Source organism: Molossus molossus, unplaced genomic scaffold (assembly GCF_014108415.1).
Source record: "Molossus molossus isolate mMolMol1 unplaced genomic scaffold, mMolMol1.p scaffold_m16_p_23, whole genome shotgun sequence".
Lineage (NCBI taxonomy): Eukaryota > Metazoa > Chordata > Mammalia > Chiroptera > Molossidae > Molossus > Molossus molossus.
In genome coordinates, this window is record NW_023425359.1 from 26,055,453 (window position 1) to 26,080,563 (window position 25,111).

The following is a 25,111-nucleotide window of genomic DNA, read 5'->3' on the forward strand; positions in this document are numbered from 1 at the left end:
CCAGGGAGGCAGGGGAAGGATGTGATAATGACTCAGGAGTGAGGCAAGAAAGATGCTACTTCCTGAGAATGTCCCGGCGGCCTCGTGGGAGCAGGTTTCAGGACTGAGGGGTGGGGTGGAAGGAGTCAGAGGGAGGCTCCAGGTCTGGGAAGCAACCCGCTGGTGGAGGGGGTCGCCTCTGGCACCCCGCGGAGAAGGGGCGGTGGACGCGGGAGGCTGCACCTCTGTCCACTCCCAAGGCTGGGTTCACACCAGGGACCCCTCAGAAAGCTCATGTTCCCCAGCTTTTCTCACCCAGAACCAGTTCCTTTGTTCAGCGGAGGGGGTGGGGGAGTAGAGGGAGGGCGAGGAGGGAGGGGCCGGTGCCGCCACCCCCGCCCCTCGGCTGCCTGGAGCTGGGTTGTCAGCTCCCGCGCTGCGGGGCGCCGAGTCCGAGCAGCTTCCTCCCCGGACCTGGGGCTTGGCCCGGGGCTCCCGGCACCCGAGCCGGCGGCTGCTGAAGGAGTCGGGCTGGGCGGGCTTTTGGTCAGACCTGCTCAGGCGGCTGTCGGCTCTGCCAGCTTTGGTGACCTTGGGTAGGTCCTGTTTCTGGCGCATCGGGCTCCCCGAGAGGGATGCAGGAGAGGGTTGCAGTGGGCGACGGGAGAGCCCCCTTCCAGGGACAGGGTGGGCGAGGCTCCCCGGGTAGAGCTGGAGCGGAGCCAGGGCGCTGCTGCGGGCCGGCGCCCAGCGCCGCAGGTGGGTGGGCGCACGCGGGGGAAGGCGCACCCCGCGCTGCGGCGGCGCCGGCTCGGACCCCAGAGCCCCTGCCGTCAGTCCCGTCCCAGGTGTGGAGCAGGGCGCTACCTCTTTAAAAGCGCCCGGGCCGAGCCTCCGCGCACCATGTGATCGCTCGAAAGGCTGGGCCGGCAGCGCTGCGGCGGAGCCAGGACGATGAGCTGCCGCGGTGCCCACAGCCCAGCCCTGCCCCGCGCATCCGGGAGCTCCGGGCGCACCAGGTGCCCTCGCTTTGAGCGCTGCCTCTGGGACTCCCTGGCGGCCAGCAGGCAGGCTGGTGAGCTCCTGGCGTCCCGTTCTGTGGGCACAAGTGGGCAGCGCCAGGCATGGGGGACCCTGTGGGGTGTGTGCGGGCAGCTGCTTCACACCTGATTACAAAGCGAGTGCAGGAGTGAGCGCTGCTCTCTGAAGTTGCTGAATGGTACCTCTGGGGCGATTCCGGGAGGGACAGAGGGTAGGCAGAGAGAGGGCCAGGGTGTCTCCCCAGCCTGGGCAGGAACCAACTGTGTCCAGCAGGGCACTTCTCCAAAGGGAGGGGACTTCCACAGTCCCAGTCCGCGCCCCACCCACAGGCCTCCCACCCCAGGCCTCCTGCTCACAGGTACCTGCTGTCTGATGTGCCCAACCCTTGGCTGCGATGCCGCCCTCCATCACGGCCTTCCAGGCTGCCTACATCAGCGTGGAGGTGCTCATCGCCCTGGTCTCCGTGCCGGGGAACGTGCTGGTGATCTGGGCCGTGAAGGTGAACCAGGCGCTGCGGGACGCCACCTTCTGCTTCATCGCATCGCTGGCCGTGGCTGATGTGGCCGTGGGCGCTCTGGTCATCCCTCTGGCCATCCTGATCAGCATCGGGCCGCAGACCTACTTCCACACCTGCCTGATGGTGGCCTGCCCCGTGCTCGTCCTCACCCAGAGCTCCATCCTGGCCTTGCTGGCCATCGCTGTGGACCGCTACCTCCGCGTCAAGATTCCTCTCCGGTGAGTCCCCAGCAGGGATGGTGATGGCCACACCCGAGCTGGGGGTGTGAGGGCCAATGTAGACAGGGCAGAAAGTGGAACACAAGACCCCAATAAGCCGGATGCCCCCAGCCCATTGTGCCCAGTCCACACTCTGCCTCTTTGCCCTCTGCCCTCTGAGCAATGGTGGGAGCAGGGGTGCTGCGTGGCTGGGCAGTGTGGCCCTGGCTGTGCCCAGGACCCTCGGGCTAAGCTGCTGCTGTTCTCAAGACAGCCAGCCGTCCAGCCTGGGTGGGTGGGTGGAGGGGCCACCAAGACAGTTCCTCTGAGTGTCGGGCAGAAGGAGCGGAGCCCGCGTGTCGGGGGCGGGGGGGGGGTGTGTGGAAGGGAGAGCAGGTTGCTGGGGTGGGGGAGGGGTTGTGTGTTGCGGGTGGCCTGCCAGGAGCCAGAGGGGCTGCTCCCCTATCCAGATAGGACAGACTTCCTGCACGCATCTCTGTGCGAGCGACTCCACCCTCCGGGGCTGTCCTGTGAGCCTAAGCAGTCGATCACCTCTGCCCAATTCCCGCTGCTGAGGCAGAGGAGGGAGAAATCGGGCCTCTGTCTCAATGTCCCTGCTCAGCCACAAAGCCCTCAAGTCTTTGCCACAGCAGAGGACTTTGCATGCAGGCAGCACCAGGGTGGGTGGCCAGATGGTGGCTGTCCTCCTGTGGGTGTCTAGTCCACACTGGGCTCCTTGCCCAGGGCTTCCAGGCCACAGGCTCGTCACCAGGCAGTGCCTGGGCCACCGAGTGCCAGTGGATGCCTGGGCGCACTGCCAGGCTGGCCCTGCTGGGACACCGGTGAGGCCCCCTCTGTAGGTCTCGTCAGCAGGAGAGGAGCTCTGGCCGTCTCTGGCACCTGCCATCCCTGGAGTAGCTTCCATATCTGAGCTGTGGGGCCTCTGGCCTCACTTGGCAGTTTGCCCAGGCAGGCCTAGCCGCCCACGTTTCTCCCGTTTGCATTAAATTTGTGCAACTTTTTGAAGCTTTTTTTTCATGCACCATTTTCCCCTTTCTCATCATGATCCTGTCAGGAAGCTGCAGTGGGAGCTGGTCAAGGGAAACTGAGCCCCGGAGGGTCTCCTGCCGCTGGCTGGGAGCGGAGCCTGGACTCCCCTGCCCACCTAATTTCCCGATTCCCCCACGTCCCGGCACCACGATGCTGGCTTCTGTGCCCTGCCTGCCTCCCTCACAGCTTCTGGGCTTCCCAGGGGAGCTGGGGTGACCGCTGCTCAGGGGAGAAGGAGGCAGGGAAGGCGACCTGGAAACCCAGGAGCTCAGCTGGAGCACCTTGTGCCCCCCTCGGTCCCGGGTCGTGGCGGGCTGTCAGAGGAAGCCTCAGCCCAGCAGAGCAGTTGGGCCTGTGCCTATGACATTAGGAAACACACAGATGTGCAGGTTTAGGGAGCTGCTCAAGAAACTGTCTGGTGGGTATGAGGTGAGCACAGGCCGCACGTGGCACAGGCGAAATGTGTTCCACTTGCCCTGTGGGGGCGGCGGCTGCAGGCTCTCCGCCCTCCGGGGTCAGCTCTCGTGCTGCGGCCTCCAGGCTGTGTTCTCGTGGGGCTATCTTCTGAGGCCTAGGCTGTGACGTGCACAGAGGTGAAGTACACGGTGGGCGGCCGTGCCCACTATGAACCTGGGAACGTCACGTGTTGACCTCTTTAAGCTCCAGTGTCCTCATCTATACAAGCGGACAGGACTATTGTACCTTCTTCCTGACGCCCGGCAGAATAGGGAGCACTTAGTGCTGTCTGACGTGTGCAGGGCCACACATGGTAGGTTTGTCCTCATCCTCTCATCGCTGTGAACACAGAGCTCGCAGGGGGGCTGCGCAGGCATCTTATGCCCCCCGCTCATGCTTCTGCACAGGAGCACGCATCCCCCCAGGTGTTTGCAGGAGGTGTCAAGGCACGGTGATGTTACATGCGTACCTGCCTTCTCTCCCTTGGTGGATCGTTAGTGTCTCGAGGGCAGTGCCCCGGCAGCTGTGGCATTCTGTCTGTCTCTGCTCTCTGCAGAAAGCCTGGCACTGTGTCTGGCACACAGCAGACACTCAGTAGACGTGGACTGGACTAGATGAGGCAGCGGAGCTCAGCGGTAGAGTCTAGGCAGGCCTTCCTGATGCCGACCCTGTAATTTACCTTCTCGCTAAGTCTAGACCGTCCGTGTTCCTACTGCGGAGTCCTGGCCACAGCTGCCCCTCAGCTCAGGCTTGCAGTGCCCACGGAGAGGGACCTTTCTCCTGCTGATGCCCAGCTCCCACAGTCAGGGTCCTGGAGGCCAGGCCAAGGTGATGGGCCCTTGCTTGTCACTGCTCCCTGCTTGTCTGCTGGAGTCAGCCACCTGCTGGGTCTGGGAGAACATGTCTCGGCCCAAGGTGCCAGGCACCTGGCTCCCTGCCCTGATCAGCCAGTCAGAGGTAGCTGTGGCCCTGGGCACCAAGGAGGAGGACTGACCAAGCACTGTGAGGCCAGCACATCTGGGTGACGTGTCTGCTGGCCCCTCACCGTGCGAGACGTGGTTTGGTCAGGCAACCACAAATTGTATTTCCTTCCACTTGGCAGAAAGACAAGAGAGAAAAAAGTTCACTGCATGTATGTGATTCAGTTACAGAAACAAACAAAACCCTCAGGTGGTTGATTCATCAATAACCTGTGATCACTCGTAGGTACTTTGTGTATCATCTGAATAACACCTCCCCCTGCGCGGTGACTGCTGCTGTGTCCCCTTCAGCCTCTGCTTCTGGGGACTCACTCTGTGGGGTGTCTTGGGGCACCTACTGCAGGGGCCTGGCCCTGGGACGGAGGGCTGTCAGGACCCCTGACCAAAGCCCTCTCTGTGGGCAGGTGACTCAGATGGGTGGGGTGGGGTGAGGGGTGGTGGGGGTTTGGGAGGCAGAACGACCTGAGTTTGAACCTCGCGCTGTTACTAACTCGCTGTGTAACTTTGGACAAAGTGTTCAGCTTCTCTGAGCCTTTCCCCCTTGTCAGCCGAAGGGGCTGGCTGCCCGGGCTCTCGGCTTCCTTTCTGCTGCTGGTGGGCTGCTGTCCGTCGCTGTCGCTCCTGACGGTGCTGTAGTGGGTCCTGGGAAGTCGGCTGTGTGTTCAGCTGCTAGGCTCAGGGGTTCAGAAATCTGCCCTGACCAACGTCTGTCCAGAGCAGAGATGGGACTGAGTTCCAGGCCTGGGTACCAGATACCTTTAGCCAGTGAGCCCATGTGCTCCTTGAATCAGCCCAGAAGCTGGGGTTTAGAGAGGAGTTCCCTCACGGCTGTCAGCAGCGAGATCTTTCTTCTCTGCTCAGCCCACACAAGTTCCTCCCCCTCCTCACCTTCACTCCAGTGGGCAGAGCCCCTGTAGCCTCGCCTCTGTCCACAGCTGGAAGCCGCCCAGCTGGGCTGCTGACCAGGGAAGCACAGCCAGGCGTGGGGGAGGCCGGCCTGCTGCGCCAGGCTCAGCCCGGAGAGAAATCTGGTGGATTAGGGTGTGTTCCAGTGCAGCCCTCCTCCCTCTGACTAGCCTGGGCTTTTTTTGTGTGTGTGTGACAGTTAGAGTGCTCCTGGGCGGGGCCCCCACAGGCTGCGGTCTGTGCTCAGGGTCCCAGAACAATTGCTCCCTAGTCTTGGCACCTGCTTCCAGGAGGGGAAGGCGGCCCCAGCTCCTCTGTGCAGATGGATCAGTCAGAGGCTGGAGTGAGAGGCAGCAGAGGGGCCGTAGGAAGCCTTGATGTCCGACCCCCCCCCCACCGGCAGAAGAGGAAACCGAGGCCCAGGGCCCCAGGCTGGTCAAGGTTGCCGTGGGGAGCTCTGTCCTTCCCCCAAAGCTGGCTCTTGCTCCCAGGCTCCGACCTCAAGGCGAGGGCAGGAAGACCGCTCAGCAAGGACCAGCACAGAGATGCAGCCTCGGCAGGTTAGGTCAGCAAGTTAGTGGTGGGCGGAGGGGGAGTGTGATGGGAGGATGCTGATCTGTGATTAGAAAGGTAATTTCTTAGTTTGAATTAGGGACAGCCTTCAGGTGGGCTGTGCCAAAGAGCATGCTGGGCCAGGTGACATGGGCTGCAGTGGACAGGGGTGTGGATTCGTTCCAAGGGCGAACACTTCCCTCAGCTGCCCCTGGACTGGCTCCCGGATGCCCAGGTGTGAGCTGCTGGGACGCAGGTAAAGGCCGAAGTGCCTTCTGAGAAGCCCTCCACCCGAGGGTCCTGGGTGGAGGCCCTGAGGCCGTGCCCTGACATTTGGTATTTATTTCTGAGCGTAAAAACAATGTAGTTGATTGTGAAAAATTTGAGAAATACAGGAAAGAATAAATGGGATAAAATCACCAGTAATTCTACCACCTATAGATAATATTTGGTGTTCCAGAAATTTCTTCCACACACCTATTTATCTACCAATCTACTTACCTATCTGTCATGTATCAATCATCTATTGACCAGATCACCTATCAATTTTTACATAGTTAAAGCATCTATAGCTTTATATTCAAGTTTACTCACCAAATATTATTTTATAAGCATTTCTCCACATCAATAACAATTATTTCATAAGGATTTTTTATGATGGTGTAACACTGAATTGTTTTGTTTTGTTTTGTTTTTAATCCTCATCCGAGGACATTTTTCCATTTTTTGTACAGAGTGGGAGGGAGAGAGAGGAAGAGAGAGAGAGAGAGAGAAACATCGACGTGAAAGGGACACATCAAATGGCTACGACCCGCACGACCAACCAGGGCCGGGGACAAACTGCAACCGAGGTACATGCCCTTAGCGGGAACCGAACCCTGGTCTCTCCAGACCGCAGGCGGACGCTCTAACCGCTGAGCCAAACCGGCCAGGGCTTGTGTTGTTTTTTTTTAATCCTCACCTGAGGGTACTTTTTCCCATTTATCTTCAGATAGAGTTGTGGAGAGAGAGAAGGAAAGAGAGAGAGAAACATCCATGTGAGAGAGGCAAATCTACTGGCCACCTCCTGTACGACCCTGACCTGGGCCGGGGACCAAACCGCAACTGAGGCACGTGTCCTTGACCAGAATCAAACCCGTGACTCTGGTCCACAGGCCGACGCTGTACCGCTGAGCCAAACTGCCAGGGCCATTGGGTTGTTTTTTTTATTCATCTCTTAGTCTGTGTGAAACGGCCCCTTCTTTTTTGGTACATGCCCTTAGTAGGAACCGAACCCGGGACTCTCTGACCGACGCTCCAACCGCTGAGCCAAACCAGCCAGGGCTTTCTTTTCTGAGAAATGGCCCCTTCTTAGGAAGCCTGTCTCTGCCCCTCCCCAGGAGCAGAGGAGGTCCATGGTCTGTTAGGTCCTCGGGTTGCATCTGCCGCCCCTTCCCCGTCACTCACGGTCCAGAGGGTTTTTCTGAACGTGTCCGGTGCCAAGACGGCCAGGGCCACACCTGCCCCCCTTCCCATGCCTGGCACCGAGCAGGCAGGCTGACAGCATTTTTTTCAATAAAATAATGTCATATTTTATTTATGAATTCTCATGTATTTTATTATTTGGATTATTACCATTGTTGTGTTATTATGAATGACACAGAAAGCCATCCACAGTTCACAGTGTTGGCAGGGTCGGGGTCCAGACCGGGACCCTGGTCCCTGCTGTTCTCGCAGCACAGCCTCCCGCTGGAGGGTTTCCTGAGCGGTGACTCCCCGCTCTCTGCTCCAGCTCTGTCTTCCCTCCAGACCCACTTCATCAGCTGCAGCTCCTGGCAAGAGCTCCGGCCTTCCTCTGCCCGTGGGCCCTCTGTGCGGGGCAGGTAGGACCGTCTGGGCCCGAGTCTAGGCCTCTCTGCCTCTCCTCCCTCCGGAGGCCTGGGCGCCTGTCACGTAGCCTCTTGCTGAGGAGAGCCGTCCCAGGTGTAGGGCTTGAAGTGTGGTCCCTCTTGGTCGGCCCCATTGGGCAGGGTGGGCACAGAGTAGAGACGAAGGAGGACACGATGACCTTGGGCAAATCACCCCTGCAGCCTCATTAGCTCAAGAGTATAGCTCAGGCCCTGGCCGGTTTGGCTCAGCAGTTAGAGCATCGGCCTGCGGTCCAGAGAGACCCGGGTTTGGTTCCCGCTAAGGGTACATACCTCGGTTGCAGTTTGTCCCCGGCCCTGGTTGGTCGTGCGGGTGGCAGCCACTCGATGTGTCCCTTTCACGGCGATGTTTCTCTCTCTCTCTCTTCCTCTCTCTCCCTCCCGCTCTGTCTGAACAAAGAATGGAAAAATGTCTTCAGGTGAGGATAAAAAAAAAGAGACAGTACAGCTCAGTAAATTCTTACACCTGTGTAACCACCACCCAGATCAATAGGACACTTTAGCAACCCAGAAGGCTCCCTGGTATCACCCCCAGTCAGTACCCTAGAAAGTAACCACCAGGTTGATCATTGTATACAGATTGATTTTGTCTGTTATTGAATTTTTTTTTTTTATCCTCACCCGAGGACATTTTTGGAGGATATTTTTGTTTGTGAGAGTTGCCACCAACAACCGAGGTTCGTACCCATAGTGGGAACCAAACCCGGGTCTCTCTGGTCTGCGGGCTGATGCTCTAACCCCTCAGCCAAACCGGCCAGGGCTGAACTTTTAAAAAGAACATCGAGTAGTATATACTCCATTTTATGTACCACATTGTATTCAGTGTAAACATTTCTGGATATAGTTGGAAGAAAGAGCCAACCAGTTTGCTTGTGGATGTGGGACGAGAGAGAAAGAGTCAAGTGTGACCGAACGTTTAGTTCTGAACAACTGAAGGAGAAGCTGGTGGGGGCAGCAGCTCCCCGGTGGACACGCTGGTTGGGCCGCAGCGGAGTGTTGAGCTGGCAGCTGGACGCTCCAGGATGCGGCTCAGGAGCAGGGCCTGGGCCGGGGGTGAGAGCCATGAGCACGTGGACAGCCGCTGGGTGAGGTCCCGAGAGGGAGAAGAGGACCCCGGAAGGACTGAGCGCTGAGGGGCTGGGCGGTAGCAGCAGAGAGTGAAGAGGAACCAGAGATGCCGGAGGGAACCCTGGGCCCACCTACGGGTCTGAGTGGCCAAGTGTAGAAAGTGTATCAAGGAGAAGCAGACATGGGCTGTCCCCACGGCCGCCAGGCGTCCATGAGAGGAGTGAGAACTCCCCTTGGACTTGGCGACAGCAGTGCGGGCCCAGAGGTGGCCGGGGGCCCTGGGTGGAGAGGCGGGAGAGGAGGGGATCCGGGCAGACCCTCCTCCGAGGGCTTTGGGCGAGGAGAGCACAGCGATGGGCGGAGAAGAGGCAGCCCGTTCTCTAAGAGAGAGGGACACTCACCCAGCCGGCCTGAACAACTGGGGCGTGGAGGGGAGGCTTTCTGCAGGGATGTCCTAGTTTAGGGAGCAGGGCTGGGACCTGAGACAGAGGGTGGCTTCAGAGGAGCATGGAGATGTTCTTGGGGGCAGGAGGCAGAGTGTGTGGGTGCAGGTGCTGGGAGGCCACGGCCTCTTCTGTGCTCTTAGCCCTGAAGCAAGGTCATCAGCTGAGTGGGAGGGTGTGGGAGGCAGGGATGGAGTCACTGGTGTGAAATCGTTCTCGGAAGTGGGACAGTGACTAGAGCCAGGGAGGCTGGTTTAATTGGGGGCAGCAGAAAGGGCCCCCCTGAAGCTCATGGGGACGGATTTGAGGAGACTCCGTGGGTCGTAGCCAGCTGTGCCCAGCTGCGGACACAGCAGGGAGGAGAGCCCGTCCCCTCACGGATTCAGATGACAGGCGGGAGGTCACGGCCGTGGCTGAACTCAGAGGCTGGTGGGCAGAGAGCCCGTACACCGGCCGCAAGGGAGCTACAGTTACAACCTGAGAGGAATTCGAGGGAGGAAGCGTGCTGGCAGGCTGTCCGCTTTTCCCAGGTCCAGGTCAGCGTCCGGAGGGACTCCCAGGGGCCGAGGACTCAGGCAGGATCAAGAGCTCCCATTGAATTCTAAGTGCACTGAGAAGCCTGAGTGCTTTCGGCAGGGATGACATGATCCCAATTACATATTTAAAAGGTCAAAAGTCCTTCATGAAATATTAGCAAATCCGATCCAGTGATATACAGTGTATCACAACCAAACGTATTCCGTATTCCGTGTGTGCAAGGGTTGTGTACTCCCCACATTAATGTAACAAGGTCCCTGGCCTGCTGGGTGCAGGGTGGGTCACAGGCAGGGATGACCGCAGGGTGGGGGGGCAGGGGGGGGGGAGCTGGGGAGAGTGGAGAACACAGGAAAGATCCGAGGTGCAGTGTCAGAACTGCCTGGTTCTGGAGCAGATGTGCCGAGTGGGAGAAGGAATCGTGTGGACAGACGGGGAGGGGCGAGGAAGGGACTGGGAGACACTCCAGTGAGCAGATGGCAGGTGCCGGGGCCTCCCCCTCACTTACCCCTGCTTCTACCCCTCCCTGTGTTCCGGCAGACAGGCCCCTGACTGCTGGCCTCACAGAAGGGGTCCCTCAAGCCCGCCCACTTCTCAGGAGGCTCTGGGCTTTCTTAGGCGAGGACCCTACCAGACTGGGGTCCTTCCTTCCTGCCAGGCTCTACTCCGGGTGAGACACAGTGGCCTCTGGATCAGCTAGGGCCCCTCCGAATCTCTACCCATCCTCAGCCACCTTTCGGTGGGTCCTGTGTCTGGACACTGCCTCCACAACCTCACTTCTCACCCCCAGTGTGGCCCCTGCTGTGACTGGCTCTGTGGGCTGTCACCCTCCCCCCTGCACAGCAGGTCCTGGCACCGCTGCTGCAGGGCATTTAGTGGCCGAGTGTCTGCTAAGCCAGCAGAGGGTGGTCACTCAAGAGGCTGGTGGTTGTCATCAGCTCCCGCCCAGCCCTGGGAGGCAGAGCAGGCAGGCAGGGGGCACTGGGACCCATCCTCACCTTCCGGGAGAGCCCCCTCAGCTCTCCCGACATCATCTCTGGGAGCTCCTGGAGTGGGGAGCGCAGTTGGGTTTGGCGCAGGCGCTGGGACCAGACCACACAGCTCTCCCCTGCAGCCCTGTCAGAGGCCACTGTGCCCACTTGTGGGCTCCCCCTGAGGCCGCGGCGTGGTGGGAGCTGGTGTAGCCTTCCTCTGTCCCAGCGGACCCAGCGGCTCCAGGCAGGGGCTCCCCTGGGGCAAGGAGAGGAAAAGGTGTTTTTGAAAGAAACTCCTCTACCCCAGATATTTTTAGTTGTTCCCTTTTCAGAGAGGCATTTTTCTTCCCTGCTCTACGGAGACACCCGTGGGAGGCCAGGTGAGAACACCGCTCCAGGCTGACAGTCCGGGCCGCAGAGCTGTCGTCTGGGAGCATCTCCTCCTGGGTGAACCTCCTCTCACACCCCGCGGTTGCCCTGAGGCTCCCGGAGGAGATGTGAAGGGTTGGCAGACACTAGGCACTGGGTACGCGGGGTCGTCAGTGGGGCTGTCGCTGTGTCAGATTCTCCGGAGCTTGTTTTACGTTTGCCGTGTGATGTCCTGTGGGTTCTGCCCCCACTGGGCTCAGGTCCCTGTCAAAATGGGCTGCGAGCACGTGCAGGCAGGTGTGCTTCTCTCCTGTCTTGCTCATTGTGTTCCTGGCCGGCACTTAGTAGGTGGCTGGTCAGTGTCTGTGGGGGGAGGCAGGGGGAGCTCAAGTGGAGGATGGGTAGCCCTGGACGATGCCAGTCATGCCAGTCGGGTATTTACTTTTCACCTGCAGGGCAAAGGCAGGTCCTGGAGCAGGAAGGGTTATTTCATTAAAACATTCCTAAGAGATCAGAGGGTGGGGGGCTGGGACACGGAGAGGTAAAAGGCTTACCTGGCAAGTTAGGGAGCAGTAGCCTGGTCTCCGGAACCCCAGCACACTCCTGTTTCTAGGAGGGAAGGGTGTGGCTAGCCCCCCTGAACCCTCCCTGTCTCCTGAGGGCCTACAGCTCCAGCCTCTGGCATCTCTGGGTGCTGCCAGCTCCGGAAGTCGCCTCTGGGGAGGAAAACATTCCATGTGTTTGGGGGTGGCTATGCCCAGGAGACACACCTGCCAGAGGGGCCTGCCCTCTACAGAGTAAACAGAACCCTAACCCTCCCCTGTGCCCCTGGGGCCACTTGGATGACAATGGTCCAGTGAGGGCTGGAGAAACACAGACACTATTCAGAGCTGCCCAGGGGCTGGCAGGCTCAAGTGAGCCCCGAGCCCCAAGGGGTGTGACAGCGTGACCACCCTGCCCCCTTAATCACAACAGGAGGTCACAGTGGCTTCAGGCGATTTAGTGCAGGTGTGTATTATTCACACATTCACACCTGTGTGTGGAGGGGGTTACAGCTTTTTATTTTCATTTTTAGAAGTAAGAACGTACTGTCCTGGGCTTCCAGATCACTGGACTCCGCCCCTCTCGCCTCCCCTCCTTCTCCAAGGCCCAGATGTGAGCTCCCATTTTCTGTGTGTGTCCTGCGCACCCCCCCCCCCCCCCCATCAATCTTCCTGAGGCAGGAACACAATTTACCTGTTTGGGTCAACAAACGTCTTCTGATGTCCAGCCCGTGTGGCTCACTGGTTGAGCGTCGACCCTGCACCAAGATGTCGCGGGTTCAATTTTCAGTCAGGGCACATGCCCAGGTTGTGGGCTGATCCCCAGTGGGGTGCATGCAGGAGGCGGCCAGTCAGTGTTCTCTCTCACCGATGTTTCTATCTCTCTCTCCTTCTCCCTTCCTCTCTCTCTAAAAATCAATGAAGAAAAATAAATTAACAGAAAAAGTCTTCTGATGACACTGGTTCTGTCCTGAAGGGCACAGACCCACAAGCTGCCCCTTGGCAGGAGGCCTGAGCAGGCCTGGCTCCCACCAGCACCCAGGGCCCAGGCCACCCCCGCAGTCTGCAGTGCTCAGCCCCACACCCCCTTCTGCCTGTGCTCAAAACACTTCCCTGCGTCCTGGCCCTCTCTGCTGAGCCTGCCTGGACCTTGGGGTTGAGGAGAAGGGCAAGATCACACGCAGAAACACCCGAGAAAGCTGTTCCTTTCTCTTGTCGGTCTCGTTCCTACTTATTCTTTAATAATCAGTTGAGACGACACCTCCTCCAGGAAGCCCTCGTTTTGCTTCATGTTCCCACAGGTCCGCAAGCCCCCCTGTAACACAGCCCTTGTCACATCTCCCTCGCTGGCCTGTAGCTACGTGAGTGCCGCCCATGCCAATCGTCCCCGTCTCCACAGTGCCCGGCGCAGTTTCTGCCTGTTTCTGGTGTCGGATGCCTGGCCTAGGGACTCGCTGAATGAATGGAGTAGTGGCAAGTGAGCACCTAGTGTTTGCTAGGCCCTGTGAGGAGCACTTTGTATGGATTCTCTTCTTCAAATTGCATTTTTATGAGGAGCACTAAATAGCATTTTATGTCAATAGCATGACGCACCGTACTCCCCACACTTTCTGAGAAAGCTGAAGCTCAGAGAGGTGAGCGCACTTGCTGAGTGTGGGCAGAACTGTCAAATGAGTAATGGAACAGAAGAATGCAAAGACCCGTATTTGAGCCTTGACTCCAACACTTGATGCTGAGTGATCTTGGTTGATCACCTACCTGTTTGGGTCTCAGTTTCTACATCTGTAAAATGGGCTTACTTCCAATCCCTACTGCAAATGTTTGTCTGTGAGGCAGCGCTCTCAGAATGGGAGGGGAGCCAGGGGTGAGCTGGCTCTGTGTATCGTGTGGGGAGAGGGTCAGGTGCCTGGAACCCGCTCCCCAATCTGTTCTCTGGCTGCAGTTCAGAGCAGCCCAAGGGCTTGACTGCCTGGCACTGAGCTGCAGGTCCAAGTGTGGGCGGAGCACAGACCCGAGACAGCAGAGCAGTCAGGGAGTGGGAGGACCTCACGCCCCCGGAGTTGACCTGCTTCCTCTCCATCCCCCACCTGCTGCAAACAGCCCCTTCCAGGCTTCCGGAAGACGATCCTGACCAGGGCCAGTGGGAGGCCAGCAGAACAGAGGCTTCACACCCTCGAGAACTCCCGGAACCCACGAGGTGGGGAGGCATCTGGGGCTGGTCCAGCAGCTGGCACTGGCTCTAACCCTCAGTGACTGATGATGGGGCAGCTCCAGGCCTCAGAGGGCGCCCCCACTGTCCCATCAGAATGTGGCCAGAGTCTGAGCTCAGTCTGCAGTCAAGACTTGAAGAAAAATGTTCAAGGAAAACATCTGTGAGGAGATTCAAGGGTAGGGGAGCCCTTCCCATCTGGGGGAGGCTCGGGGAGAAGATATCCCCCAATCTGCCCAGTACAGAGGGGTACACAGGGCTGGGAACCCAGAGCCCTGAGCACAGGGCCTGGTCTGCACTGGCCCACTTGACAAACCACGTGATCCGTAAGGGGACTCGAGGGCCCACGGCGTCAGGACTCAGGCTGCCATGCTGGCCTCCCAGTCTCAGCTCTGCTCTCACCGCGCAGACTCTCTGAGCCTCAGTTTCTACATCTGTAAACTGGAAACACTAGCCTCGTGGAATGTGGGGAGGCTCGAACTTAAAAAGAGAGTCTCCCCAGCATTGGGGCTCCTTCTTCCCCTTCCCTGTGGTTTCAGGGAGGGAGGACGGGGGTGGACAGCGGTGGATGTGTGTGTGTGTCTCTGTGTGGTTGGGGTGGGCAGCAGACATGCCCATCCACAGTGAGGCTTGAGGGCTCCTTTACACGCACAGTGTGCTGAGCTCAACCGTGGGAATGGCTGGCGCTGCTGGAGCCACCAGAGCCCTGTGCACAGGTGAGGGCACGGCCTGCCACTGTCCTGGGCACAGAGCCGGGCACCTCCATCTCTCCTCTGAGCCCATCTGTGAGCCTGGGGGCTGCCTGGCATGAGAGGGTCCTGGGAAAGGAGACGCCGTCGGGTGGGGTAGGGGCACCTGCCTGCGGACCTCCCCTGGACGCCAGGGCAGCTCTGCTGCCTTCTTTGTCACACACTTAATTTTATTTACTTTTTTTTTCTGACATGAGAGACACATCAACTGATTGCCACCCACACGACCCCAAGTGGGGCCGGGTACAAATTGCAACTAAGGTATGTGCCCGTAACAGGAACCGAACCTGGGACTCTCTGGTCCATGGGCCGATGCCCTAACCATTGAGCAAACTGGCCAGGGCTAGTTTTATTTACTTTTTGCAAGGCTGGTATCAACACCATTTTACAAATAAAGATATTGAGAACCAGGGAAACCAAGGAACTTGAAAATAAGTTAATAAACAGAACAAAGGCATTTGAACACCTGCCGGACAGATACCTAAGTGTGTGATATGCCCACTCCCTTAGCCACTGCCCAGGGAGCTTCCCAGCTGAGACAAGACATAAGATTCTGCAGATGACGAGAGAGGGTGAGAGCGGGGACCGAGGCTGCTGTGGGCACGGGCTGGCATGGTTTCCTATCTTGACCCAGGGCCTGTGTGTGCTCCTCTGCACAGCTGTTTCTCACAAGTGCAGGGAAGCTAAATCTGGAGGTGTTACTGGCATCGTGGAGCAGAAATAATCTCCTGAAGCGCTTGGAGGTGAGAGGTGGGGACGGGCTCGGGGAGGCCCTGTCTGCGCCACAGACAGAGGCGCCCTGCAGAGAGCATGGGCAGTCTCAGCTCCAACGCCAACCAGCCCTGCCGCAGTCGGGGTGCTCCCTGAGGCTTCTTGGGCCTCGGTTTTTGCATCTGTAAAATGGCAACAACAGAAGCCCTAGGAGTGGTGCTGTGTGCCCTGCTGGCTGGTGAGGTGGGAGACACTGCCCCTCCATCTCCCACCCTGGTTCTGCCTTTCTCTCCACATGTGCTGGGTGCTGCTCTACACAATGGTGGGTTTGCCGTGGACCTGGCCGGGGTTTACGGTCCTATTTCCTGCATGATCCAAGGCAGTGCGTTCCCTCCTCCGGGCTCTTCTGTCTGCCTTCTCCCTGCATGAGGTGGGGCAGAGTTTCTTTGGAGCGGATACCGCGTGCCACTGGGCCTTGAGAAGCTCGGACAGTGTGGACACTGGGGATGTAAGACCAGGCTGTCCTCCAGTTTGTCACGGCCTCAGGGGTTCCATGCCTGAGCTGCAGAACAGAGCCTTGGAGGCTTCTGACCTGAGTTGCCACTCCTTTTCGGCCACCAGGTGTGTAACCTTGGGCTGGTCATTCTGGTGCATGACCAAGAGGGGAAAGAGATGCTGGGAAGCTCGAGCCCTGGTGACCGTGGAAATCTGGGAGGTGGTGCCGAGTAGGCAGAGGAGACAGGCCCTGAGGCTGCGGGCGCACTGACGGCACTTTGGTCTGAGTCAGAGTCTGTGCCTCTGGTGCAGTGGCTGGTGTTTGTTCCTGGCCACCAGGGTCCCTCTGCTGGGGAGAGGGCAGCAGCCGCGGAGGTCAGGGGTCAGGGGAGGGACAGGGGCCGCAGTCAGGCTTTTGGGGATTTGAAAGCTGGTGCTGGGTTCCAACTCCTCATGGATGGGGCAGCTCCAGGGCCTAGAGTTGGACCTTCCAAATGGCCCACATTGTGGGTGTTGATTTCAGTGGGGGTAGGGAAGGCACTTTGGTGTCCCCTGCACCCTGCCTGAGGCTGCATCAGGTCCTGCCCAATCCCTGGTTCAGTCCCCAAGGCCCTTTGTTCCCGCTGTCTGATGTTCTTTTTCCAGCTCTGAGCACCGTGCTTTCAAGCTTTCATGAATGGTGGACAGAGTTTGATTCAATAAGCTCCCCTCCCCCGCCCTGCACTCTGCAGGCTGCGGGCTCTGGGGCTGGGTGGATGCCCTTGCGGTGGACAGAAGGGAGAGCCGAGAGACGGCTCTGTGCCCCGGCTCTTCCTGTGGTGCCCCCTGGGTTGTGGTGTTGCAGGAACCACTGAAGTTAGACTGCAGGGTGGACTTCCTGATGTACAAGTACAAGCAATGGAGCAGAGGCCCACAGCTGGGAGCGCATTCTTCCTTTGGAAAAGTGTCCAGGGTGGGGGACCCTCCCTGTCCTCTGCCGTCTTTTCCAGAGCAGAGGGCGAGATACCGTGAACTGTAGGGAACCCTGAGGCCCAGGCAGCAGAAACAGGACTCCAACCTGGAGAGAGCCCTTGCCATCTGAGGGCGAGCGTATCCCCGTCTCCAGGCCAGGGAAGCCTGGGCACTGGCGCCTCAGTCTGCACAGGGTCACTCCAGCGGGGAAACAGCCCTTCCGGCAGAGGCCGAGTCACCCCTGGTTTGAGACAGGCCAGAAGAATGTGGGAGAAAGGGCCTGGGGGCCCCACTTGCAGTATCCAGAGGGAGCAAGGAGCAGGGGGAAGTGCTGGGCCAGCTGGCTCCCCCTCCCACCCTGACCCTCCCTGACTGGGGCACCAGTGAGACGGATCAGGGACAGACCGATTCTGTACCAAGGTGGAGCTCAGCCTGTGAACAGCCTCCCAAAGTGAAACAAGTAACTTTGTTTCTCTGTCCCTGCAACTGGTTTGCATCCATCTCTTCCGGAGCTAACAATGGTCACCAGCTGCTACTGTTCACCAGGGGGCCTAGCTCAACTAGTCCTGCACCACCCTCGTGGCCCCACGGAGCCCACCAGGCCAGTCTTCCATCCAGTGTGCAGAGGACCAGCCCGGACAAGCTCCAGCGACTTGCAGGCCGCGCGCTGGTGGGGCCACTGTTTGAACTCAGATCTGACCCCTCAGCACCCCACTCACTCCAAAAATACTGTCTCTCTCCATTCCACGGTGCCCGCCTTCCCCTCCGTGGGCCAGCAGCTAGAGCGTGACATCTGTGGAGGGGGACGCCTTTCCGGGCCATTGAATGTGCCCGGGGCTCCTCCCTCCTTCCCGCTCATGCCCAGCTTCTGTGGAAGAGGGAAGCGAGGTCTCATTCAGTCCCACACCATCCCGCTGCGGACACAGATGCCCCGAGGCCAGCTCCCTCCCTCCAGGAGGACCAGGACCTAGGTCTCCTGAGGCCAACACCTCAAGGTCTTCCAGGCAGGAGGCCGCCCTGGGGGTCCTGATGGGGCTCCTCACACACAGGACCCCTTGCTGGCAGTGTGGGTCCCTGTTTGCAAGCCCAGGCACGATGAGATGAAACACGAAACATTCCTGCTCCCCTCCTAGGATCCAGCCAGGCTGTGGGTGCTCTGCCTCGTGAGGCCACGGTCTGCTCCCTTCCCCCTAACATCCGCTCTTTCCACCTCACTGGGTAAGGAATTCTACCTCCCTCGACACCGAGGACGCCCCGGGAAGGCTGCACAGCCACTCACAGGTCACCGAGTCCTGTGCCAGACGGGATGGTTTTTTCCACCCCACCTGATGAGTCAGAAAGTCACCCACAGCAGGTGGGGCCATTAGGTTTTGGTCTCCTCACTATCCTGGCCGTACCCTAGGGCTGGGGAGAGTCAAGGCTCAGAGCAGGAAATGGCCAGGAATACTGAGGTCAGGGCACACTGCCCTGAGTTGACTGTTCAGGTCAGATACCCTCTTCCTCAAGGGCCACGGGCCACGGGGATGTGGCGACATCTCCTGGCTTTGGGAGTCCGAGAGCTGGCTGGCGAGGAGGTGGCTGCGTCTCAGTCACCCAGGACGCCGGTTCCATGTGCCTGGCTTGGGGGGGGGGGGGTCACACACAAACATACTTTGAAAATGTGAATCCCCTACGTCTGAGAACCTTTTCCCCCACACCCCGCTCCCTGTGGACTCCTCTGGTCAGACCTTTGAGGGAACATGCCAGGGACAAGCAGCGGCACCTGTGTGGTCAGTACCCGTGTGACCTTGAGTGTGCAGCTCGGCCTCGGCTGTTTCAGCACAAGCTGGGTTCTCATCAGACTGCGAGCTCCCTTTGCTCAGGGCTGTTCCTCCCCGGCAGACAGCGTCTCTTCTGCTCCCTCCCAGAGGCCAGACGCGAGAAGGGGGTCAGAACCGGAATCTGAAGCAGAGGCATGGGGGAGCACACACGGAGACTTGTATTTCCCACCAGCCTGTGCAATCGTTTGTCCTCAGCAAGTGAGCAGGAGCTATTTCCAGGGCCCATTACACTAATAACCTCACCGACTTATTCTGCTCCTTCCTTTCAAGGAGCTCAGCGTCCCTCCCTTCCCCAGCAGCTCTGCAGGAGGGCCATGGGGTTCAGACGGCCCCCTCTGGGGAGTGGGGTGCTGTAATTCCCGGAGGATGGTGGGTGATACCACAGGACCCAAAGCAGGGTTCTTAGGGCCCCGACCACTCAGCCTCCTGGGGCCCTTCATCCAGACTCCTCTGGGCAAAGTCACTGTTAAATATTTGCCCCTGGAGTGTGCCACAGCCTTTGATCGTATCTGGTTTCCTGTTCTCCTCTGGGAGGAACTCCTCTGCAGGAAGTAGTTCTAGTCTGAAGGCCTCACTTCCCTGGTCTTGAGATCCCAGGTTTCGGTTACCAGTGGCTGAGATCCTTGCTCAGAGGGAGACAGGAAGGAGAGACCAGAGCAGTGAGGTGCCTTCAGAGCCACAGAGGATGCTGACCCCTCCGGCCCCCACCCAACCCTCGGGCCCGGTGCCTGAGTGAGGAGCCGGTGACAGGGAGACGGATGCCAGGCCCGGGGGACCCTGCCCTGGTTTCAGCAGCTGGATGGACATTGCATCACCCACTCTGCAGATGCTCTCTCTCCTGAGTCAACACACGTTTATTCCGAGACTGCTCAGTTCTCGCTGACAAGGAGTCTTTGTGAAGACTGCTCAGTTCCTCCTGCTCCCATGTTGCTCCTGCACGCTGGGGTCTGACCAGGAACTCAGAAGTGACATCACTGTTCACAACGGAAGGCCTGTGATGCCAGAAGCCGGTCACACCAATGAGGAAGCACCTGAGAAGCCAGACCCGGGCAGTGAGGTAGCGCGGAGATCAGCAATGACAGGAAGCGACCCTACCCCTGGGCTTCAGGACACAGGGCAGAGGCGAGTCCTGAACCCCAGGGCTGGCTGCACCTGGACTGTCGTGGCCTCTCTGTGGGAGGTGAGCCAAGGAGGAGACAGAACTGCTGCCTGATACCCAGCCGGAGAGGAGGAAGTGTCCTGGCTCCGTCCCCTCCTTCGCCACAGCACTGCCTGCTGTGGGCCCAGCTGACTCAGGAGCTTGGGAAACGCCTCCGTCAGGCTCGCACCCCGTGGTCCCAGGGCAGGGCTCCAGGGCCAGCCCGATCTGCTCTGCTCGTATTCTGTCATCGAAGGGGCTGTCGGGCCTCGGTGCCTGGCCCTCTGCTCCCTCAGGTGCTCCTTCCTGCCTGGGTTCATGGTCTGCTTGGCACCCGGTGGCTTCCTGAGCTGTTGTAGGGCAGCCACTGTGTGTTCTCAGAGTCAGCCTACAGATCATCCCCCCCCCCCCCCCCCCCCCCCGTGTCCAGGAAGAGTCCTCATCTGAGGCTGTAGGCAGGGAAAGGCCACCCTCTGTGCCCAGAGGGGAAGTGATCTCATTTGTCAAAGGGACCCATTCATGAGGCAAAGGACAGTCGGGGAGCTTTGGACACATGCTCATGGCTCGTGCTGAGATTTGGCTTGAGCTGGAGCCCTGTTTCTCTGGGCTCATCCGGTCGGAGCCTCTGCTGGGCTCACACGGTGTGGGCAGCGTGGGGCTCTGGCTGCCCTGGATGTATTGGAGCTGGTTGGTGGCCCCGGAGGGGGTGAGATCTTGCACCCTGATTTGGGAGGGACATCACCAGGTGTCAGAGGCACATTTAGCACACCCCACCCTATGTGCACCCCAGGACTTGCAGCCTCTGCTTTTCTTTCCCACAGCTGGAGAGGTGGGTTGCTCCCTGGTCCTGGTGCAGCCCTTCCTGTGAGAACCTGCCCCACCTCAGCCAAGGTCTTGTGTCCGGCCTTTTCCCACCATGGAGAAAATAGCAAGAAAAACAGATGAGATCTGATACCCTGAGCAGCAGGGTCTGCTGGGACCTGACCCTGGAGGAGCCCCAGTAACACTCTGACCCAGGGGCTCCAGGAAGTCGGGAAGGGCCGGGGAGCAGGGGAGGGGGCACCTCTCTAGGTAGAAGTGTCCCACAGCCATATCCCACCTGGGACACTGTCAGTATCCACCTCCTCTGTGGGTGGGTCCTCATCGCCCACCCCCCATCTCTGGGTGGTGCTCTCTGAACAGGGTCCAGTTGTTCCCACTGTAAAGCTTGTAGGAAAGGGGCATCGTCATCTGCCAATCCTCCTGCGTCCAGTCGTCCACAGTGAGCCTGTTGCCCCGAAGGAGATGAAGACATGGGCACGCCATGGCCCCTTTCTGAGCCTTGAATCTGTAATCTGTGAAATTGGGGTTCCTCACAGGAGGTTACAGGGCTCCCTGAGGCATGAATGTAACAGGGCTTGTGAGCGATGACTGCGACAGAACCCGGCGGGTGCGGTGCCTGGCCTCCACCCTTCCTTCTGCAGGGGAAGCTGGCCCTGGGGACGCGTGTCCCTCCTTTCTTCTCTCTTCACAGAATTGTCTGTGCTCCTCTGGTCTCGCCCCAGAGGCTCTTTGGACAGAGCTTCCCTCGTTTATCTGGAAGCCCTCGGGGTCATTGGGAGCCAGCCCGTGCCAGCTGTTTGCAGAGGTTGTGTTTGCCAAGCGTCTAGAGATTCCAGAGGGTTCCAGGTGTGAGTGTTTTGAGGGCTCGGTGAGTGAGAGCGCGGGCACAGGAGTATTGGCGGGGTGTTTGCAGAGCGTTTCACACGTTATCTCGTCTGGCCCGCACCCTCGACGTGGGCCAGTGCTCATTTTGCAGAGGAGGACTTGATCTGGCAGCTTGCAGGGGCCCCGACTTGGTCCCGTTTCAGCATATGCTCTGCTGGCCTTCCTGCTGCTGACCCGAGAGGAGGGCTCAGCCACAGCAGAGAGCAAGGGCCCCGGAGAAGAGCACCCAGGCAGGGGCAGCAGACTGGGCGGCTGTCCGGCTCGGTGCCTTGGAGACACAAGGACGCCACCATCACAGGTTGGAGGGTGCTGCACCGAAGGTGTGGGAGTCCCCTGGGGTCCTCGGTGTCCCCATTGGGAAGACAAAGAATGAGAAATGGGGTTCCCGAGGCCCATCCACCTCACTTTCTAGACAGGGCAGGGAGGGTACCTAATTTCTCCCACCCCCAGATTGTCCCCTTCCTTTCCCGTAAAGCCTTCACAGGACAGTGGGCTCTAGTGGGCGGAGAGGCCTCCAGGAGGAGAGGGACCTGAGGTCTCATGGCCGTGAAGGAGGAAGCCACAGGCACGGACAGAAGCAGCAGCTGGAGGGAGCCCCCCCGTTCACACCCATGGGTCTCAGTAGCTGTTTGCAGGCTCCAGAGGGCATCCGTCCGCCTGTCTTGGAAGCCAAACTGGAAAAAAACAACTGTGCTGCTGAGCCAGCACAGAGCCAGGCGCAGCCTCCAGCACCTTCTCCAAGGGCCCTGTGGCCAGAGGACACACTGGCTGCGCTTGATCCCTGGAAGCGGGGACATGAAGCCCTCAGCCATCGTAGGGTGCGGGGTGATCACCAGCCAGGGGCCCCTCGTCAGTTTTGGGGTCCTCCAAACGTTTTTATCATCTGTGCGTTATGACGTGTAAAGGCTCGGTAACCCCGTCACTTGACAAGATCCCTAGCATTTCCTTCCAAGGACATATCACTACCTAAAGTTGGCTTGTTTCAGTACCTGTGTGTTATCTGTACCTTTCCCCAAAGTGTGAGCAGCATAGAAGTGGGCTCGTCTTCCTCTGGGACAGACATACTCAGAGTGTTTGCTGAGCAAATGCTCCCCACGCGCGTAGATGCAAGTACCTCGGCGTAGTAGATGCTCAGAGCATCCGTTTTCTTTCCTGACAACAATTCCCAAGTGGCTTGGGTGTGCTGAGCCAATATTGGAGATCTAGGCCTCAGGAGACAAGCCCTGTGCAGTGATGGGGCGCTGAGCAGGGGGTGGGTGATGAGGGGCTGCCCAGGGAGTGTGGACGAAGCCTAAAGGAGGCTTGTGAATGCTTAAAAAAAATTTTTTTTTCTTTATTGATTTTAGAGAGAGAGGAAGGGAGAGGAGAGAGATAGAAACATTGATGAGAGAGAACATGGACTGGCCGCCTCCTGCACGCCCCCCACTGGGGATCGGGCCCACAACCTGGGCATGTGCCCTGACCGGGAATCGAACAGGCGACCTCTTGGTGCAGGGTTGACGCCCATCCACTGAGCCACACCGGCCGGGCAAGGTTGTGGGTGCCGTTTGAGTGTCGCTGGCCCAGGGAGAGCTGTGTGCTCCCCAGGGAGTGTCAGCCTGCACTGGGAAGGATGGGCCACACCGCCACCTTCAGCCCCGGCAGCTCCCGGGACACGTTCAGTTCTGTGTCTTCACGGCCCCCCAGGAGGCTGTCCTGAAACAGCTGATGAAGGCCAGGGGCCTGCCGAGTCATCCAGTCGGATGTTCCTTTGGTCATTTTATTTAATTAAAATGTAGTGAACGGTTTTTGTCATTGACCAGGAGAGATGAGCCAGCGCGTTGCAAGCTGTGCCTGGGTCTTAGACCCTGAAAACCTGGAGCTTTAGCCAGAGATATGCACTCCCTGCTACCTGGCCCCTGGCAGGCAGGGCCTCCTCCCGCGGGGCTGGGCCAGCCTCCGCGGGGCCTCACACTCTGCCCTCCTTCCCCAGGTACAAGACGGTGGTGACGCCCCGCAGGGCTGCCATGGCCATCGCCGGCTGCTGGACCCTTTCCTTCGTGGTGGGCCTCACGCCCATGTTCGGCTGGAACAACCTGAGCGCGGTGCAGCGGTCCTGGGTGGACAATGGCAGTGTGGGTGAGCCTGTGATCAAGTGTGAGTTCGAGAAGGTCATCAGCATGGAGTACATGGTCTACTTCAACTTCTTCGTCTGGGTGCTGCCCCCTCTGCTGCTCATGGTCCTCATCTACCTGGAGGTGTTCTACCTGATCCGCAGGCAGCTCAACAAGAAGGCGTCGGCCTCCACGGGCGACCCGCAGAAGTACTATGGGAAGGAGCTGAAGATCGCCAAGTCGCTGGCCCTCATCCTCCTCCTCTTCGCCCTCAGCTGGCTGCCCCTGCACGTCCTGAACTGCATCACCCTCTTCTGCCCTTCCTGCCGCAAGCCCAGCATCCTCACCTACATCGCCATCTTCCTCACGCATGGCAACTCGGCCATGAACCCCATCGTCTACGCCTTCCGCATCCAGAAGTTCCGGGTCACCTTCCTCAAGATTTGGAACGACCATTTCTGCTGCCAGCCTGCACCCCCCATGGATGAGGACCCCCCGGAAGAGAGGCCGGATGACTAAGCTCTATCTGCCCACAGCCAAAGCCCCTCTGCTCGGCCCTCACCTCCCCGCTGTCCGACTCGTCTCCATGCGCCTTCCCTGGCCGGGCTGTGGGGTATGGGTGCCCTACACCTGTGGGTCCTGCAAGAGGTTTGGGGACAGTCCATGGGGAGGGAACCAGGTCACTTGAGGGGAGGAGAAAAGTAGCTTGACCTTCCCTCCTGCCTGATTGTCCCATGGTTCAGGCAAAGGGGCCCATGGCCAGGTCTGCTCCCACCGGCGGGGGCACTGCTTGTCTCAGTGGGGGTGGCCGTGCAGCCCTGGGACCAAGCTAAAGGAGAGGAGGAGAAGGAGAGAAACTGCGTGTCTTGGCCTTGCTTTCTCTCCTCTTCTGTGGGAGAAGGTGGCTGGAGCCGCGGGGGGCAGAGATGAAGGAGCCGCGGTCCCGACCTCCCACAGCCTCATGCTCCGAGCCGTGCTGGGTGCCTGCCCCTTGCTCTGAGCAGCCGGGGTCACATTGGGCGGAATCATTTCCAACATGTGCTCTATTCTGTACCAGCATTTGGACCCGGTGGGGTTCCAAGCCCTGGAAGGTGCGGAGGGGTGTGTGGGCCTCACACAGCCGTCAGGTGGCAGCACTGACCGTCCCGAGGAGGAGCCTGGAGTGAGGCTGCCTGTCCTGCCCCAGCCCTCAGCCAGGCCTGGACTCCCCTGAGTGACACCCATCCCTGCTGCCTCTGGCCTGAAGGAGACATGTCGGCCTGGGAGCACTGTGCCCGCCCGTCGAGGGGGTGGGCGAGGGACGTGTCCGACTGTGGGCGCTCCAGAGATGAGAAATGCCAGGCTGGGGCAGGACAGCAGAGACCGCCGTCCTGAGAGTGTGGGCAGGAAGGTTCTGCTGGCCTTTAAATACCCCTGCACCCCTCCGATTCCCTGGCGTGCGGCCCAGCGTTCAGGGGCTTTGGGGTCCTGCTGCAGAGTCGTGGATTTTAGGGTGTCTGGGGAAGGACCATGCCCTTGCAAGCCCAGAACCCCTTGTGCAGAGGGGTGAGGGGCGAGATTCCGAGTGCGAATAGCGACTCCAGGCCCTTCCTCTCTCAGAGGCGGGTTTGCCCTGAGTCCCGGGGGCCCCCTGACTAACAAGAGACTGTGAACCCACATGGAGAGCACACGGCTGGGTAACCACCGTTTCCCAGGGCAGCAGACACCCTCTGCAGAGAGGATG

At 59.3% G+C, this 25,111-nt stretch overlaps 1 protein-coding gene across 2 annotated transcripts; it reads left to right on the forward strand.

The window, feature by feature from the left end:
• Window positions 1-962: 962 nt before the first annotated feature.
• Window positions 963-25,106, forward strand: ADORA1 (adenosine A1 receptor). Of its 2 annotated transcripts, XM_036277596.1 has the most exons (3): window positions 963-1,054; window positions 1,379-1,755; window positions 23,268-25,106. In XM_036277596.1, exons 2-3 carry the CDS (start codon window positions 1,415-1,417, stop codon window positions 23,905-23,907), a joined length of 981 nt encoding a protein of 326 aa, XP_036133489.1. In that variant the 5' UTR covers window positions 963-1,054; window positions 1,379-1,414; the 3' UTR covers window positions 23,908-25,106. The 2 variants fall into 2 exon arrangements, with proteins under 2 accessions (XP_036133489.1, XP_036133488.1); XM_036277595.1 differs by having other exon boundaries at window positions 963-1,755.
• The last annotated feature ends 5 nt before the right edge of the window (window positions 25,107-25,111 follow it).